The sequence below is a fragment of the Myxine glutinosa genome, chromosome 9, assembly GCF_964187855.1.
Source record: "Myxine glutinosa chromosome 9, kmMyxGlut1.1, whole genome shotgun sequence".
NCBI lineage: Eukaryota > Metazoa > Chordata > Myxini > Myxiniformes > Myxinidae > Myxine > Myxine glutinosa.
The window spans coordinates 85,896,337-85,916,404 of NC_136269.1; the positions used below are offsets into that span (position 1 = coordinate 85,896,337).

Sequence of the window (20,068 nt, forward strand, 5' to 3'; positions counted from 1 at the left end):
TTCATGAAATTTTCACATAATAAATGGGGAACATTTGTCTATAAGTGCTGCAAATTACAAGTAAATCAGTTCACGTAACACAGAGTTATTCAAAAACAAAATAGTACGTCGTATGTGAATCACCCTGTATATACAGGGTGAGTCAAAAGTAGCACCCGATTTCTGTTTTTTCGGCTGTCAGATTCTTTCTGGGATGTCATGTTGTAATAATTGTCTTGCAGATTAATAATTTTCTTACTTTATTTATTTTATTTTATTTTGCAGGTTATTACTGAGAGTTTGGAACGTTACTGACGTTGCACCAAATTGAACCATGAATTACCTTTCAATGAATCAACGCATTGCGGCCGTGAAACATTACTACAAATGTAATGAACAACCAACGATGGCGGCATGCCGTTTGGCACAGGAATTCCATATTAACCCACCCCAGGGAAGAAACATACGATTGATTGTCGAGAAATTTGAAGCAACAGGGTCGGTAGCCACTGCAAAGAAGTCCGGTCGTCCGAAAACGGTAATGAATGTAGCTGAGGGTTTCCCCCGTAATAATTTTCCCCCGAATAAATGGTTAGATGAACATGTCATTTATTTATTTCTGCCTTCTTGTACACTGTAATACAAATGGCAAACAAACAATCAACTGACAAATATATATACACATATATATATATAAACAGAAATCAGGCGCTACTTTTGACTCACCCTGTATATATATATATATATATATATACATATATATATACATACATATATATATATATACATACATACATACATACATATATACATACATATATACATATATACATACATATATACATACATATATATATATATATACATACATATATACATACATATACATACATATATACATACATATACATACATAATATACATACATATACATACATATATACATACATATACATACATATATACATACATATACATACATATATACATACATATATATACATATACACATACATATACACATACATATATATACATATACATATATAATATATATATATATATATACATATACATATATATATATATATATATATATATATATATATATATATATATATATATATATATATATATATATATATGTAGTGAAATCGTATTCGTACTGAACCCGGGGTGATGCTCGCTGCTCGTTGTCACCGCTAGGGGCGTGACTATAAGACCCGCTGCTGCGACGGTGCTCCGAGACTTCTCCCTTGTGACATGTTACATCGGTAGCCTCGCTAACGGTACGCCTGTATAGAATATCTAGCTTGCTTGCATTGAATGATATGACTGGACCCATGAGATGTCGCATCATATACTTATTGTGTATTTCTACTTTACAGGAATGATGTGATGATCTAAATGCAATTAAACCAACCATTGGACTAAAGTTGTGTGGACCTGATTGGTTTTCCACAACACTTAATTGCATTTAAGATTCATGGCTGGCAACAAGACGCTGACGGTGTCCATCTTCAGCGCCGATCCGCAAGCCGCGGATGGAGGCTTGCAGCTGAAGCACTGGCTCCGACAACTGCAGAATCTTTTTGATGAGCCTGAGACTGCACCGACGGCTGCCGCGAAGCTAGCCACTCTCCACGCAAAAATCGACTACCGGGTGTACAACGCTATCGCTCAATGCGCGACGTACGACCTCTCCATCGCCGAGCTTAAACGGCTATACATAAAGGAGAAAAGCCCGGTGTACGCACGCTATTTGTTGCAAACGCGACGTCAGCAACCCAACGAGGCGATGGACCACTATGCCCAGGAGCTCCGGCAGCTTTTGCTGGACAGCGTCAGGCAGCCACGGACTCCCGCGCAGGCTCAGGATGATCGTCTTTTAGATGCCTTCATTGCTGGGGTCTCCTCCCAGGAACTAAGGCTCAAACTCTTGGAGAAGACCGACCTGACCTTCGCTACGGCACTCGAGCAAGCGACAGTATACACCGAAGCGCGGGATGCAATCGCACACCTACGACCGCACGCGCCTTTTGGCGGGCACCACACTACACGCCCGGCCGGAGAGTGCCACCGCCGAGGACGCGGATCCGCTCGCTGAACTCCGGGATGCTCCGGAGGATGACCCAGCCCTAACGGCTGCCGTTATGACCAGCAGACCCAAGGCCTTGCGCGGGGCCGCATGCTTTTTCTGTGGAGGGCCTCGTCATGCCCGAGTCGTGTGTCCGGCACGTGACGCTATATGCCATTTGTGCTCGCTAAAGGGATATTACGCAAAAGTGTGCAGGAAAACGGCACGCGGCTCACGGCACATTGACTCGCGCAGTCGCGGTCGCGCGGGCGCAGCGACCTTGAATGGGCTAATAGCGGAGCCCGCAAGCCAAGCCCGACACCCGGCGCCTTACCCGACTTCGAAGGGGAGGGCCCCTCTCTGCGGCCCCCTGGGCGCTCAGACGTCCTTGGCGGGCGTCACCGGACAGCCACCACCGTCTCCTTCTCCATCGGGCACAAAGGCCGTGTCCTTGGCCAAACTCCGGGCCACGCAAGGGGCTTTGAAACCTCGCCAAGCCCCTCGTACTCCTCGAGTCGTCCACGAACTAACAGCGGCCCACGCCCCGACAAAGGAGTTAAGGGAGCTTTCAAATACTACGGAGGCCTTTTGTCAAAGCGGCCAAAAATGTCAAAAGGCGATTTCGAATACTACGGAAGCCTTTTGTCAAAGCGGCCATAAATGTCAAAAGGCGATTTCGAATACTACGGAAGCCTTTTCCGGCCAAAAATGTCAAAAGGCGATTTCGGATACTACGGAAGCCTTTTTCTGCCAAAAGTGTCAAAAGGCGATGTCAAATACTACGGAGGCCTTTTCTCGTCAGAATTGTCAGATTTTGAATCGCGAAACACCGGAATGCTGGGGAAAGCCCTCTGATGACGATAATGGATTCCCCATGGTCAACGCAGACTCCGGCCACGACCGCAAAACTGCTGCTGGCGTAGGATCCACCCGCGAGGCTGGTCCGACCCATTCGGGGGGCTCAGTCCCGCTCCCAGCAGCCTCGTCTGGCCTGGCTCAAGCCCTTATTCCCCTTATGGTTGAAGGCCATTGTGTTCGGGCCTTGGTGGATACAGGTTCTACGGATAGTTTTATCGACCAGCGACTTGTGCTCGGGCATGGATGGCGGATCTGGCGGTCTACGAGACGGATCTTCATGGCTTCCCAGGGGCTTCGGCTCAGCACGAAGGGGGAATGCCGATTAAAACTCGTGCTAAAGGGACGGGTTTTCCCTGATGTACACCTTATGGTTTTACCCGCATTATGTGCTGATATTCTGTTAGGACACGATTTTCTTAAGCTGCATGGACGTCTGGTAATGGAGTTTGGTGGGCCTGACACTCTTGTTGTGGGGGCGGACGACGCGCTAGCGGTGTGCGCCCTAGCGCAAATGGACGTCCAGCCGCTTTCGCTGTTCCCCAATCTAACCTCCGACTGCACCCCTGTCGCGGTAAAATCACGACGCTACTCTCGCGCTGACATGCAATTCATTGCGGACGAAACGGCTCAGCTCTTGAAAGACGGCATCATAGAGCCGAGTAGGTCGCCGTGGCGTGCCCAGGTCTTGGTGGTGCGCAGCGAGGCCCATCGCAGACGCATGGTAATCGACTATTCCCAAACGATTAACCGTTTTACACAGCTGGATGCCTACCCCCTTCCGGGGATGGACACGCTAGTGCAACAGGTGTCCCAGTATTCGGTCTATAGCACTCTCGATCTCCGTAGTGCATACCACCAGATCCCTATCTCTAGGGCGGATCGTATCTATACCGCTTTCGAGTCGGGGCAGCGGTTGTACCAATTTACGCGATTGCCTTTTGGGGTAACGAACGGGGTCGCTTGTTTCCAGAGAGCCATGGATGACCTCGTTGCGCGGGAGCACTTAACCGATGTTTTCGTCTACCTCGATAATCTTACGATTTGTGGATATGACCAAGGGCACCATGATGCTGATCTGAAGCGCTTCCTTGAGGTCGCGCAGCGGTATCACTTAACTATGAACGAGGATAAGTGCCGATACTCCCTACGCACGATAGATCTTCTGGGGTACACCGTGACCCATGGCTCTGTCGCTCCGGATAAGGAGCGTCTGCGACCTTTGCTCGACATGGCCCCTCCCTGCGATCGGGCGTCTCTGAAGCGCGTCCTTGGGCTGTTCGCCCATTACTCCAAATGGGTGCAAAGTTTCTCCGCGAAACTTCGCCCCCTTGTGGCCTGCGACACCTTTCCCCTGAGTTCGGCCGCATTGACGGCCTTTGAAGGCCTTAAGACCGACATCGCCCGAGCCGCCGTGGCGACTATCGACGAGAGCGGCTCGTTCGTCCTCGAAAGTGACGCCTCGGATCAGGCCATCGCGGCGACCCTCTCCCAAGGGGGACGTCCCGTGGCTTTCTTTTCACGGACTCTTACCACCGCTGAGCGGAGGCACTCGTCCGTTGATAAGGAAGCGTATGCGATCATCGAGTCTATTCGGCGATGGCGCCCGTACCGACTCGGGCGGAGCTTCCAAATCATCACGGACCAGCAAAGCGTTGCGTTCATGTACGACACCTTACACGCCCAGCGCATTAAGAACGAGAAAATCACTCGCTGGCATATCGAACTCGCCGACTTCTGTTACACCATCAAATATCGCCCGGGGAAGGATAACCAGGCCGCCGATGCCTTATCACGACCGGCTACATGTGCTGGTATCACCTCTTTGGAGGGCCTACGGGTGCTGCATGCCACTGCGGGCCATCCCGGCGTAACGCGTTTCGCTCATTTCGTGCGGAGTGGGAATCTCCCTTACTCGATTGATGATATCCGCCGTATCTGTCGCGACTGCGCTATCTGCGCGGAAATCAAACCGCGTTTCTATAACCCTCCCATGGGGACTCTGGTGAAGGCTACACGCCCGTGGGAACGCTTGGCGATGGATTTCAAGGGCCCATTGCCGGTGTCGAGCGGCTCTCGCTATCTGCTCACTATCGTTGATGAGTACTCGCGATTCCCCTTTGCTTATACGTGCGCGGACATGACTGCTGCCACGGTGATGCGATGCTTACAGAACTTGTTCTCAATGTTCGGTTACCCGGCCTATGTCCATACCGACCGGGGTGCGGTCTTCTTGTCTCAGGAGGTGCGCGGCTATCTGCTCCAAAATAACATTGCGTCTAGTTACACCACGCCGTTCAGACCTCAGGCTAATGGGCAGATCGAACGCTTCAACGGGATTATCTGGAGGGCCGTCATGCTCCACCTCCGGACCCTCGGCCGGGGCCTCGATAAATGGGCTTGGTCGCTACCTGCGGCGTTGAACTCGATCAGGGCTCTCCTGAGTACGGTAACCAACCAAACTCCCCACGAGCGACTTTTCCACCACCCCAGGAGCTCGGGGTGTATACGGTCTTTGCCCAGTTGGCTCGCTGGGCCCGGGCCGGCCTACCTTAAACGGGCGGTTCGCGCGAGCAAGTACGACCCCCTAGTGGACAAAGTGCAGATCCTCCAGGCTAATCCTGAGCATGCTCGTGTGATGACGTCTGATGGCCGTGAGACTACTGTCTCCGTTCGTCACCTTGCCCCTTGCGGGGTCGACGACCTAAGTAGGGAATCGGACGAACCGATCGAACCCATCTATGAGACTATGGCCTCTCCCGTCGCCGACAGTCCACCGACCCTCCCCTCGTCGAGACTACCCGGGCCCGACGACTTGGAGTTACCCCCTTCGTCACCCGACCCTGTTGGCGCCTCCGACGCCGGGGACACAGGGATACGTGATGCCGTACCCGGGGAATTTCGGACGCGTGCTGGCAGAGAAATTCGCCGCCCGGCCCGATACGGTTGGGTCGACTGATACTCCGCACCCTATTCGTGCTGACGCTCACTCGCTTTTAGCCACGCGGCCGTATAATTCTGACAGGGGGAGAATGTAGTGAAATCGTATTCGTACTGAACCCGGGGTGATGCTCGCTGCTCGTTGTCACCGCTAGGGGCGTGACTATAAGACCCGCTGCTGCGACGGTGCTCCGAGACTTCTCCCTTGTGACATGTTACATCGGTAGCCTCGCTAACGGTACGCCTGTATAGAATATCTAGCTTGCTTGCATTGAATGATATGACTGGACCCATGAGATGTCGCATCATATACTTATTGTGTATTTCTACTTTACAGGAATGATGTGATGATCTAAAAATGCAATTAAACCAACCATTGGACTAAAGTTGTGTGGACCTGATTGGTTTTCCACAACATATATATATATATAATTATATATATATAATATATAATATATATATATATATACATACAGTATATACAGTATATATATATATATATATATCTTAATATATCTATATACAGTATATATATATATATACAGTATATATATATATATACAGTAACAGTGGTACCTCGGCTTACGAGTTTAATCCGTTCCGTGACGGAGCTCGTAAGCCAAATCGCTCGTAAGTCAAAGCAAATTTTCCATTCAAATGCATTGAAATGCTATTAATCCGTTCCAGCCTCAAAAAAAAAACACCAATTTTTTTTTGTTAGGTGCTTTTAAATAACAAAAATGTACTTTATAAATAACAAATAATGTATAAACAAGCACGACCTCGTATATACTGTACATAATACAAGAGAATGTAAAGAAATAAACTGGTTTTATTAAGCAGAGGAGAAGAGCATGCCAGGTGAGGTGTGCGTGTTGTCGACTTGGCGAGGCAGTACGATCGTACTCCTTCTACGATATGTACGATTTTGAAGCAGAAGGAGTCCATAAAGGCTATAACGCCAGCCAAGGGCGTTACGATTATTTCAAAGCTCCGGACCTCTATCCATGAAGATATGGAGAAGTTGTTGTTTGTGTGGTTGAAGGAGAAGCAGCTCGCAGGAGATACCGTGACCGAGAGCATCATGTGTTTGAAAAGATTGAAACTCGGATATCGAGCAACTTTTGCTCTGTGCTCACGTGTACTGTACCTGTACCTGTAATGGTACGTCAGAGGATGGCACCTGTTGTCATCATATTAAGTGCAAGATGTTCTGCATCGTAAGTTGGTACACCGTGGTCTTTCGGCGGTGTTTAAGCCGGCCGTCTTGGCTTCTGTCACCATTGGCATTGAGTCTTTCGATGTAGGTAGGTCGTTGTGTGCCGGTGCCTTGGCCGAATTCCTTCATTGCTGCATTGTTAGCTCACCTGGTTTTTTATACCACATCTTTGGTTATCGGACCAGCGAATGACGTCATCTCCTCCAAAGTATGGCTTATTCTCACTTGTCTTGGACGATCTTCTACTTCTAGCCTTCCACCGTGCATTTGGTGTCCACTGTACTTACTGTACAGTGCCTGGTAAAATTGATGTAATGGGTTTTTGACCGTCAACGCCATGAACCGTCATGAACCGTCAACGCCATGAACCGCTAACACTCAAAAGCCCATTTATCGCGCCTTATAAAGCAAAACGCAAACCGAAAGCCATGCCTCTCAAGCGAGGCGTGCTTCCGTGGTCACGTGATCCACAGGTGTAGCTCATTATACCCGCACGCGCGACACGCTTTGGCGGTCACGTGACCAGCCACTCTGGAGGCGGGGATCCCCGCCGATGACGTCACCGGCTGGAGCAAGGAGATTCCTCGCTCATGTATTTCGACGATTGCGTGTTTTATATCCAAGCAGAGATGCTTTCACGGCAAGATAACCGCGTGACCGGAACCGGAAGCCACAACCGGAAAATTCAAAAAAATAAATTTTTTGAGCTCGTACATCGGATCTCGGCTCGTATCCCAAAGCAACAAACCGCCCGAGCGACGGCTCGTATCCCGAAAAACTCGTACGTTGGGGCACTCGTAAGCCGAGGTACCACTGTATATATATATATATATATATATATATATATATATATATATATATATATATATATATATATACAGTATATATATATATACAGTATATATATATATACAGTATATATATATATACAGTATATATATATATATATATACATATACAGTATATATATATATATATATATATACAGTATATATATATATATATATATATACATATACAGTATATATATATATATATATACAGTATATATATATATATATATATATATATATATATATATATATATATATATATATATACAGTATATATATATATATATATATATACAGTATATATATATATACAGTATATATATATATATATACTGTATATATATTTTATTTTTTTTAAACCACCTTTAGAGGCCATTTTTCCCCGCAAGCGGGGGTTGGCCTTTTTCGGGAACTGTGGTTGTTGTTGTTTTTCGGTCCCCTTTTTGAAGCAATGTTTTACGGCCGGATGCCCTTCCTGACGCCAACCCTTTTTGCCGCCTTTAACGACAATCAGGGAATTACCAGTGAACTGGTACTCAATTAGCCGACCTCGGAAGGATGACAGGCTGAGTCAACCCCCCTGGCGTTAATTCAGCGATTGACCGGGATTCGAACCCAGGATCCTAGGATCCTAAGCCGGCACCCTAGCCGCTAGCCCAACACCATACATACTGTATATATATACAGTGAAACCTTGACTTACGAGTTTAATTCGTTCTGTGACCGAGCTCGTAACTCAATTTGCTCGTTTCTCAAATTAAATTTCCCCATTAAAATGCATTGAAATGCTATTAATCCGTTCCAGCCCCCAAAAAACCACACCAATTTTTTTTTAAATATACAGTATATATAAAAATATCTCGCGCTTTATATTTCACCTGTATGCAGCATACAAGTTGGCAGGATGGCCTGGACTGGAGGTACGCACACTTGAGACTAAACTGTCCAGCCTGGGTTTGAATCCCGACCCAGCTATAACCTGTCATGGGTGAATCACAGGCAGGGTGATTCATCAATGTGTGTACCGCTAAACTGGGCGCCCCGTTTGCGTCCCATTAGTTGTTGGATGTTAAGGATCTCACCGTGTTTTCCACAAAGAGAAGGCGAGCTATCGCCGGCACTCTGAACAAGTTGTGGCCTGGCATGCTCTTCTCCTCTGCCGTTATATACGTCCTCCTCAGCATCTTTTTCCAGAAGAGCCCTGTCTCGTCACAGTTGAAGATTTGCTGGGGGATGTATCGTTCGGCTTCTATCAGTTCGGCAAAAGTTATAATAAAATCTTCAGCTGCCTTCACATCCGCCTCACCAAGTCGACAACACGCACACCTCGCTCATGTTTTTCGACGATTGCGTGTTTTATATCCAAGCACATCATCCTCTTCTTCTTCTCAGTACTGCCCTTGGCACTCAATTTCTTAGGACCCATGGTTAAAACTAAGAAATTTTCCAAAATAACCAAAATGCGAAAACAAAGCAGCAGCTATATACGGCAGAGATGCTTGCACGGCAAGATAACCACGTGACCGGAACCCACCTGTTGGCGGGTGGCGTAAGCTCCAAAATAACCAAAATGCGAAAACAAAGCACCAGCAATATACGGCAGAGATGCTTGCACGGCAAGATAACCACGTGACCGGAACCTACCTGGTGGCGGGTGGCGTAAGCTCCAAAATAACCAAAATGCGAAAACAAAGCAGCAGCTATATACGGCAGAGATGCTTGCACGGCAAGATAACCACGTGACCGGAACCCACCTGGTGGCGGGTGGCGTAAGCTCCAAAATAACCAAAATGCGAAAACAAAGCAGCAGCGATATACGGCAGAGATACTTGCACGGCAAGATAACCACGTGACCGGAACCCACCTGGTGGCGGGTGGCGTAAGCTCCAAAATAACCAAAATGCGAAAACAAAGCAGCAGCGATATACGGCAGAGATGCTTGCACGGCAAGATAACCACGTGACCAGAACCCACCTGGTGGCGGGTGGCGTAAGCTCGTAACTCAGATCTCGGCTCGCATCTCAAAGCAATAAACCGCCCGAGCGACGGCTCGTATCTCGGAAAACTCGTAAGTTGGTGCACTCCTAAGTCAAGGTTTCACTGTACATACATATATACTGTATATATATATATATATATATATATATATATATATATATATATATATATATATTGTTACGGTTCGCGGTTAAGGATGTTGTTTGCCGAGCGAAGGCACCGCGACCTAACAGTTTTTCCCCGACTCACCCGATTCACCCAGACGTTGGCCGTATCGCGCCACAGCTATTCGATATGGAAACCTCTAAAGCGACCGAATGTAAAGAGGAAGAAGAAGAAGACGTACGGAGGAATAACAGGTTTTATTATTACACACACAAGCAAAAAGGAGCAGTCACGGTTATGTACAGGGACATGAAAGGAGCAGGCACACAGTGAAATCTTTAGCTTACCTATACAAGCTTAATTAATAAACCCCAGGACAACGTTGAAGACAGACGGACGATCACACTTACACGGGGAAATGCAGGCAGGAATGAATGGCTTGGAGATGGGTGGCTTTTAGAGGCAAGGAAGGTTCAGCGGGTACTGGGCACGGTCGGGCCAGAAGGCACTGCCGTCAAGAAGCCGAGCTTTGGTCCCAAACTGCGCGGGCGAAGTTCCTTTCTCTGTACTGCTGCCTCGTGCGCTCCTTGCGTTGCTCCGGTCCACTTTTCCTGCAGCACGGCACGTTTCACGGCGGCTCGGTCACACCTGCTCGTCTCCAGCGCATCTCCTGGACCCATCTCCGTAAAAGCTCATCTCGTATCTCGTTGGGAGCGTCCCGCGGCGGGTTATATAGGCCCCGCCCTTCACCCTTTTCGAACCTTCCCCAAACGTTCTCTCTCCGCCCTCTCAAGCCAAACCCCTTGTTCTGGGTTGGATGAGCGGGGCCGACTTACGCCTCCCCTCTATGACGAGGTAGAGACCCGCCTTTTTTCTTCGGCGTTACCTCGTGCGTAATGGAGTCAAATGCAGCACAGTGGACGGCAGATGGAAATGCAGCAAAGTGCCTAAAGAGGCAATTGCAGCAAAGTGGCGAACCTGGCACTTGGAAGCTGCCATGGGGCGTCAGAGGGCCTACTCTTATTTAATTCGGTGCAATGAAGAGTCAAACTAGTGGGAAACACATCCTTAGCCTACACAGAGAATAAGGGACTAACTATTTAAAAGGATATATCGGGTCCTGTGTGTAGGTTTATGGAATTAACTAAGAGGACGAGCTGCGACCATTCTTTACATTACAAGGGTCAGTTACACACAACAAAACCATACTTTTCACATTCGTTACACTTTCTCAAAATTGTTACACTTCTCAAATCCGTTACACTTCTCAAATTCGTTACAATATATATATATATATATATATATATATATATATATATATATATATATATATATATAATACACACACACACACACACATATATGTATCGTTCAGGGTGCCTGTGACAACTCGCTCAATCTCTGTGAAAGACACCATGGAATCTTTAAAGTCCACCAACAACTAATGCCGGCACCCTCCGCATGAACGTCCTTCTAACAGACGGTGTACAAACACATTGATATATCGCCATGCGCATGTGAAATACCAAGGTGATAGTTTATAGCTGGGCCGAGAGTCAAACCTAGGCTAAACAGCTCAAAAAAAGGAAAGTGTGTATACCTCTAAGGCCTAAGCCATCTTGCCAGCTCTATAAAATTAAACTTTAAAAAGCCCTACACTTTGTCCTCTATCAGGTTCATTTAAAGTTTGTCCTTTCAATATAGTATTAATAAATTAATAAATAAATAAAAACGTAAGCCTCACCTTTTCACAATCAATTTAATAAAAAACGAAGCCTCACCTCTTCACATTCAGATTCCGAATCAGAACTTGAGCCAGATTCCGAGTCTGTTGCATCACCATACCGGTCACGAACTACAGAGCCACATGATGAAAAATATTAAAATTAATAAAAGGAGTAAGTAAGCCTCTTATTTTTGAGACAATAAAATAAAAATAAAATAAATAAATAAGTATTTTTGATAACATTTACTATCACACATCTCAAATTCCTGGAGCTCATTTGGATCCAAAACATTGACCTTGACAGGAGGAAGATGTCGAGAGACTGGACGGTGTCGAAATATAGATACTGGCAAAGGATGTAAAGGATTGGATTGGTTGAACACGAAATAAATGAATTCTTAAGTTGGTGCAGGAGTGGAAGTATTTGATTGAGACAACTAGGAAAAGATGCAAAAAATTCCCTCAGCCACATTTTCAGAAGACACAAACTGCTGAAGGAGGTCATTGAATGGAAGGAAAGAAGCAGACAGGAAGACAGAGAATGATATTACTAGTCAGGGGGTCAAATGCATATTTTGGCCTGACCTGGAAAGTGGTTCCAAAGTTTTTTTCTCAGTGTTTTCATGTTATATAGGTATTGTACTCTATGAAACTGCATGATGGCATTCTCCCATCATTGAGCATTTTCATATAACAGGCTTTATACAATTGCGGTTATCGGGACGCAAAACACTGGCTTTAGAGGGGTGGGGAAAATAGAAATACCCTTATATCTTTGCAAGCATTCAAGCTAGGGTCTTGATTTTTTGCATATGGGTGTATCTTGACCATACCTATTCGTGGGTCAAAGGTCAAAGTCATAGGTCATGGTCAAAGGTCAAATATCTGGGTCAAACGTGTACAACTCAGCATTGTTTATACACTGTGATATATTTCTCATTATACTGAACCTGTATCCATTGTTATAACGTCTAATGTCTTGTTATAAGGTCTCATGAGCTCAATACTGAATGAAGAAATGCTAGACTACATAATATTTATTGAGTTCTTTATGATTTTATGTTCAAAGATTACATCAAATCTGGTTGCGTAAATTATCTGTATATGGTGTAACACAACTCCCACAACTCTCCCACATGTTCTACAGCATTTCACCAAAGGGGACCACGTTGTGGGGCACATTGATGGCATATGGAATGGAATCTGGTCTGATATGCTCATCGAGACCACGTTCATGAGATATGGCAAAGGCAAGCATGGCATAATAGGCATCACACTTAACCCCAAAGCTTTGAAATCTTGGGCATTGAGCCTACATGTCTGCAGTCAGATAGCTACCGATGTAGCTGAAATGCGAGGTGATGAGAGTGCAACCAGGCAGGCAAGCGTGCACAAAGAAGAAAGCAAATCTAGGATAAAATCTGATGCAAAGGATCGACAGGACATAAGAGTGAAGATGGCCCAGTGCATACCACCACTTGACCACTAGCAGCACCCAGAGGGATCAATTGTGAACATAGTTACTGGAAGGGTACAATCATCTTCAACAGTTAATGTTCACAAATCAATTGAAATCGGGAGCAAACAATCCGGGGAATTTACAGAGGCTTCACCTCGAGGCTTTCATCACAAGATTGAAAGAAGGATAACTTCAATGGCAGACACGAAGAAGTCTGTAAATATCGGCACACAGAAGGTTTTTGATACAAACCTAATCTACAGTCGTGTCATATGTCTGCAGGCCAGTAATAGGGATATAGACATTGACCATCTGATGTCCCATGAATTGGCTCCACTGGAAACGGCTCTTTTTGTACACTCTGGTGACATGCAGATATCCACATCTAAATTCATCTTGAAAACAGATATGAAAATTGAGGTGTCATCAAGAGTAGCCCATGACGAAATTGAAGTCACTGTCATTGATGGGTGTGCCCTTCTCTGGATACCTGGTTGGCCTACTGTTGGAAATGTGCAGACTTACATTGATGCCTTCAAGCACAAAATAGCAGAGAAGCTCTCCAAATGTGATGTCTATCTAGTCTTTGATAGATACAATGAATTCAGCACCAAAGATTCAACACGATTAGCCAGGGGTACTGGCAGGGTGTATCAGTTGACACCCTCAACACCAATCCCCGCACAGAAAGCAGTATTGACTGTTACAGGCAATAAGAAGCAGCTCATCAAACTGATATGCGAGGACTTGCAAAGAGATGAAGACTTTGTTCAGAACCATACACAGGAGCACACACTTTTGATAACAGGACAGGAGGAAACTATCGAGATTAGCAAGGGCATTGTCATAGAAAGACGAGATCTGTATACCAGTCATGAGGAAGCTGACAGTCTTATAGTGCAGCAGGCATTTATGGCAGCTTCAGAGGGGGCATCCGGTGTAGCTGTGGTGGCTGATGATACAGATGTGTGGGCTCTTCTGTTGCACCACTATCTGGAGCAGAATCTTGACATCCCAATTATAATCCAATCTCCGATACATGGAAGAAGTGTCATAGACGTCAAGGCAACCGCTGCCCAATATGCAGGCCTCATTCCAAACCTGCTTGCAGGACACTCCTTATCTGGATGTGATACTGTAGCAGGATGCTTTGGCATCGGGAAGAAGAAGATGTTGAACACTATAAAACAACACTTACTGAGTCTTCTTGGAGAAATTGATGCATCCTGGCCTGATATAGAGAAGCAGGCAACTCAATTCGCTGTTGCTACTTATGGTCAGAAAAACTGCCATACACTTTGTGAGGCTAGAGCAAAGGTATGGAAGACCAGAATAGGCAAGGGGAGCAGCACAATGCCAAAACTCTGTTCACTCCCACCAACTGATGCTGCTTTCCAGGAAAATCTGAAAAGAACACACCTACAAACTTTTTTGTGGAAGAATGCTTTGAGGCTTGAGCCTCAGAAGTTAGACCCGTTAGAGTATGGATGGAACAAAGATGGGGATATGCTGTGCCCAACCACAGTTCCATCAGGATATAAACTGGTCCCTGAGACATCCAAAAGATCATCAGTTGTGGTTGCTCCAGTGACACACCGTGTGAAACTGTTCGATGTGGATGCAACAAAGCAGGAATGACTTGCTCAGTCTTCTGTGCCTGTCAGCAACAGGATGCAGCATCAGTATGTCACAACAGAGTGAATACTATATCACATGAGAGTGATGATGAAACAAGTGGTGAAGAATAAGATGATGATTACAATAACTCTGATAATTGATGATGTTTATATGATCTAAGAAAGATTAAAAAACCAAATACATAATATGTACAAGTTTCGTAACCTATGAATATGTATACCATATAAAAATCATTCATGTGGCCTGATTCGATGTGATTTTTGAACAAGAAATCATAAAGAACTCAATAAATATTATGTATTCTAGCATTTCTTTATTCAATATTGAGCTCAGAAGACATATTGAGCTAACAACACATCAGACATTATAACAATGGATACAGGTTCATTATAATGAGAAATATATCACATTGTAATACAATGCTGGATTGTACAAGTTTGACCCAGATATTTGACCTTTGACCTTGAACTACGACTTTGACCTTTGACCCACAAATAGGTATGGTCAAGATACACCCATATGCAAATATGCAAGACCCTAGCTTGAATATTTACGAAAATATAAAGGTATTTCTATTTTCCCCAACCCTGCTAAAACCAGTGTTTTGCGTCCTTATAGCCGTGATTTTATAAAACCTGTTATATGAAAATGCTCAATGATGGGAGAATGCCATCAGGCAGTTTCATACAGTACAATACCCATATAACATGAATACACTGAGAAAAAAACTTTAGAACCACTTTCCAGGTTCAGCTCCTGGCCCCCTGACTATACTACATTGGATGCAAGATGAAGGTGAATCCAAAAGGATGAAAATGAGTGCCGTTGACAGAGAAGGGCAAGCATAGGAGCAATAAGGATGTTATGGCCGATTTGGTACCCCTTCCCCTCCCTCCTTTTTCCAATCACGTATGACACAAACTAGTAGGCCATCAGACGTCATGGGTTTTCTTCTTCTTTCGTGCAACAACCCTTGGGATAACGTGATACCTTCACAGTAGTAGTAATGTGGGCTATCATTACGAGTGCTACAGAAGATTTTGCGATGTCAGCAAAGTCAAAAGGAAAGAGAAGTCATGCTCAAACAAAACCAAAGAAGAAGGTGAGTGACATGAACAATCATAAGCTCTTTAAATATTTATCAAAACTAGCTGATGTCTAACGGTCAGTGTTAGTCATTTTAAAATTTATTTAGTAATAGTTTAGTATTATTTATCTGTAACGTTTGGTTGACAATGACATGAAAGATCCCTTTTACTGAGATGGGCGAATATCCATCCCACAAATTTGGTGTACCCTTGCCAACTCATGCTCTGATATTTTCCCCGTACAATGTACATGATTGAAAGATATTTTCCCCATAGAAAGTAAATACATCTCACCTCAATGTACATGCATGCTCAGGGGCTCATACCCTTACAAGCTTTGCTTCTTTATGGGCCCCTCCGCAGTATCACCCATCTTACATACTTCTTTTTTACTTTGACTTAATTCTAAATTTATAAACTTTCTCCCATTAAAATTATTATTGATATATATTTGATACTGTGGAAATAAACTGAACTGAACGTAAATGTTTAGAAATATTTGTTCCTGTGAAATATTACGGTCTGAAATGTATTTCGCTGACCAGAGAATAATTTTGTAGAAGATTTTTTTAAAGTTTATAAACGATGCTCATCCTAAATCAAAATCAGTTGACCAGGTTCACCACCCATAGGGAAAACCCTGGCCAATTTATTTTTCATTTGATTTTTTTCTTCAATTTGAAGTGTTTTAGCAAAACATTCCCCACCCACGGGGTGAACCCTGTCATTTTAAAAACTGAAATTTTTAAACAAACATCAGAAGGCACCAGAAGAGCTCTGCACTCTCAGGATTCGATCTTGCGGGCTTACTGTGTGAAATATAAAACCCCCACACTTTTTTTTAAACCCGGGGAGAACCCTGAATGGGATATACATTGTATTTACTTCTTTTCTTTTTTTGAGAAAAAGTAAGTGTTATTGAAAAAAATGTAAAAATTAGACATGTAAGAGGTGTATTTTCCAACAGTTGTTGATTTTTCCCCATTTTTTCTTAGCTTCCGAAGTCTGTATTTTTATTTTAGTTTTTTGATGGTTTATTTATGATCCATTTTAATGCAGATGGAGGGACATGCACGAGCTTGATGAGGGCCCTGTTGTGAGTTCAACAGCTACATGTAGCACCGGGAAGCCCAGCAGAAAAAGATTGCTCAGATCTGAAAGAACAAAGACTCCAAGATCACGGAGCAGACGGTACATGTTTCCTGATGTGTTGTTTGTGTCATTCAAATAGATACAAACGCAACCGCATCACTGGAAAAAGATCACTGTCAAGACTTCTTACGTGTGAGTTAGTAAATGGTGGTCAACTACTGGAAGCAGCACGTAGAAAAGAAGATATTTTCCTACTACAGGAAATAGAGGGTGAAGATTTAGTGGCAAAAGAGCATCAATATCACCATTACTGTTACAAAGACTACACCAGATTTCTAATCAAACCGAGCAAGCCATTGACAGCCATTCAGAATGGTTATACCGAGGCTTTTCTGAAATTCAGTGAAGATGTTATCAGAAAGAGGATCTTGGTGAGGAAGGAAATCCTGTCTTTGGGCAAACTAAACACGATTTTCAGAAACATCATCAAAGAGGTGGATGGAGTTGATGCACCTTATCGGACATGGAACTTAAAGAAACGTCTGCAGAAAACATTCCCACAACTTACCTTCTTGACACCTTCCAATCGCAACATGAGTGACATCGTTTTCATAAAAGGTAACCATGGCAATACTTGACCCCATCCCCAAATAATATTTAAGAAAAGTCACCAAGTTTGGTGGTGATCGAATGCAGCATTAAAAAGTTGCGGGCAAAAACATGGTGAAGGCACATTGTGGCAGCACCCCCCCCCCCCCTCCCCCCACCCACCCCAACACCGGTCTAGGAGGATTTACCCAATCCAAATATTTATTAAATTATATAAAGTGGTGACAATGTTGACATCATACACAAAACACGATAAAACACTGCATGAAACCATATTTATTTGTAACGTGTTGTTATGGTATATTCGTCTAATGTACAAAAATATGATTTACATCAACTACACGTTATAAATTAATGTGCAGGTTTTTTTTCTGGGGACATACTGATTTTAACTCAGAGGGTCATTTGTACAACATATATGATATTTTTAGGTAATCCCAAGCGTTGTTGCACGAAATTGGAAAATTGAGCCTATTTTCCACCTATGCCCCATGGCCTACAGGTGGAAAGTCACCTCTTCCTATTGGTAGGAAGAGGTGACTTTCCACCTAGTTTGTGTCATACGCGATTGGAAAAAGGAGGGAGGGAAGGGGCTACCAAATCGGCCATAACCTCATTTTACAATATATACAGGGCAGATCCATGTCATTTTAAAGCCGTGTCCAAGCCTTACCAAATGCACATATCCTTGTGGTGATAAAGCAAAAGCCAAAATGATCCCCCCCCCCTCCCTCCCCCCCCCCCCCCCCCCAAGCTTCACTTGACTGCATCTTGTAAGAGGTACTGCATCTTGAAATTAAACCAATTTAACTCATCAAGCTTTTATGTGATTTTCATCTCATTACTTACATGCATGTTTTGCATTCTAGGCCAATTCATTTCTTTGAAAGTGTTCTGTAAATGTTAAGGGCAATGAAATAATATGTAAGCCTATTGGGGGGTGGGGGGGATGGAAGTTTGGGTCGGGCAGAATAAGTTTTTTATATGTATACCTTTATGCAGAATTGGGTGGGGATTTTTTTTTTTTTTGTCTCAACTAGAGGGTGAAGATTTATTTTTTTCCCATAAAAACTTCCATCCCCCCCTGAGAATCTAATGGTACACCTCTTATTTTGGAGAGTGACATTAAAAACCAGCAAATTAAACCCTTTAAGTTTGGAAATTTATTCACATATGCCTTCCCCAAAATCGCTCGCCCATGCAAAAACAAATTTTCCCCACAAAAAAAAATCATTTCCCCCACACTCCCTTTTGTACATTAAAAGTTTTGACCCTCCCACTTATGTTGAACCAAAATGAGTGACATCGTTATTAAACTTAAAGGCCTCAAAATAATTATTTATTGAATGGATCCTTCTCCACATTTAGAATAGTTACCACAAGTAATGCGAATGAGACATTCACTAATCAGAGCCGGTGCATCCGTAATAGCAATGTCCTCACGTCTCTGGAGTTCTTCCTGACGCCGATAACGCTGGTAGTTCTTGGCGAACGCCTGGTTCACGCGGAATGACGACGACGCCGCCGCCATGCTCCTACACAAGAATCCAATCCGCCGGCCAAACGATCTCTTCCGCCGTCAACACGAGATACGTTTTCCTCAATTCACTTCATCTTTTACATTATACACATTCCCGTCCAAGTAATATTTTCCAATGCCTTACAAGTTATGACATTAATTAACCGCAGAATAAATATTCCTTGTTGAATGAGCGAACTAACCAGTGAGCCTCCAAGTGTTTCGATACACCGCCACGCGTCGTGTGCGTCGTGTTTACATTTATACATGCAATAATTATTATTATTATTATTATTATTATTATACATGCAATACACGAACACAGTAAAATCGCGATGAATAGTTTTCAATGTCGGTGTTCACATTTGTCCGGACGCATATGCGGATACATATACAGTATGTACAAATGTACAATTATTCCGTTCGCATCGTTTAGCGAAAGCAAAGCATATCCGCAATATTACCTGACGCCGAGGTGACGTCATGACGTCATAATCTTCAACACGTGAAAACTGACTTCTTGGACACCGGCCGCATTTTCCATCCAATCATGGAACTTTGTTAAAAGGCATTCTCCATGGGTCGGCGCTGCTATGTTGAAAGTTTCGTGTCAATCGCCCAAGTGGTTGCGAAGAAAACGAAATTAAAAGCGAACTAAAAAGTAGACAACTCTTGTATGGTGCTGTTCACTATTGCGTTCTCATCTTGTGTAATACTGCGCATTGTTATTTGCATATTCTGTATCTATTATCTTATTCTAATATCTACCATCGCTTTCTTTGTCTTGCAGATTGATTGTTCATCGTTGTTGCTAATAAACCTGCATCCAATTGATACATTCTTGTTTATGAACAATCAATCGTTCTGAAGATGCCTGCTGCAGTCTGCCCCTTCCCGAGCTGTGTCTACGTTACTGACAGCACCGACAATG

The 20,068-nt window shown here is 44.1% G+C and overlaps 1 protein-coding gene across 2 annotated transcripts in view; it reads right to left on the reverse strand.

The window, feature by feature from the left end:
* The window catches only part of KRI1 (KRI1 homolog), a 67,841-nt gene extending 48,204 nt beyond the window's left edge, over positions 1–19,637 (reverse strand). Inside the window, exons 1-2 of one of the 2 annotated variants that reach the window (XM_068128882.2) lie at positions 19,062–19,352; positions 11,788–11,861 (exon numbers count right to left, since the gene is read on the reverse strand). In XM_068128882.2, the coding sequence (XP_067984983.2) occupies positions 11,788–11,861; positions 19,062–19,149 (162 nt within the window). In that variant the 5' untranslated portion in view covers positions 19,150–19,352. Of the gene's footprint in view, positions 1–11,787; positions 11,862–19,061; positions 19,353–19,601 lie in introns of those variants that run through there. The other variant, XM_078784492.1, reaches the window with a different exon arrangement.
* Positions 19,638–20,068: the final 431 nt, after the last annotated feature.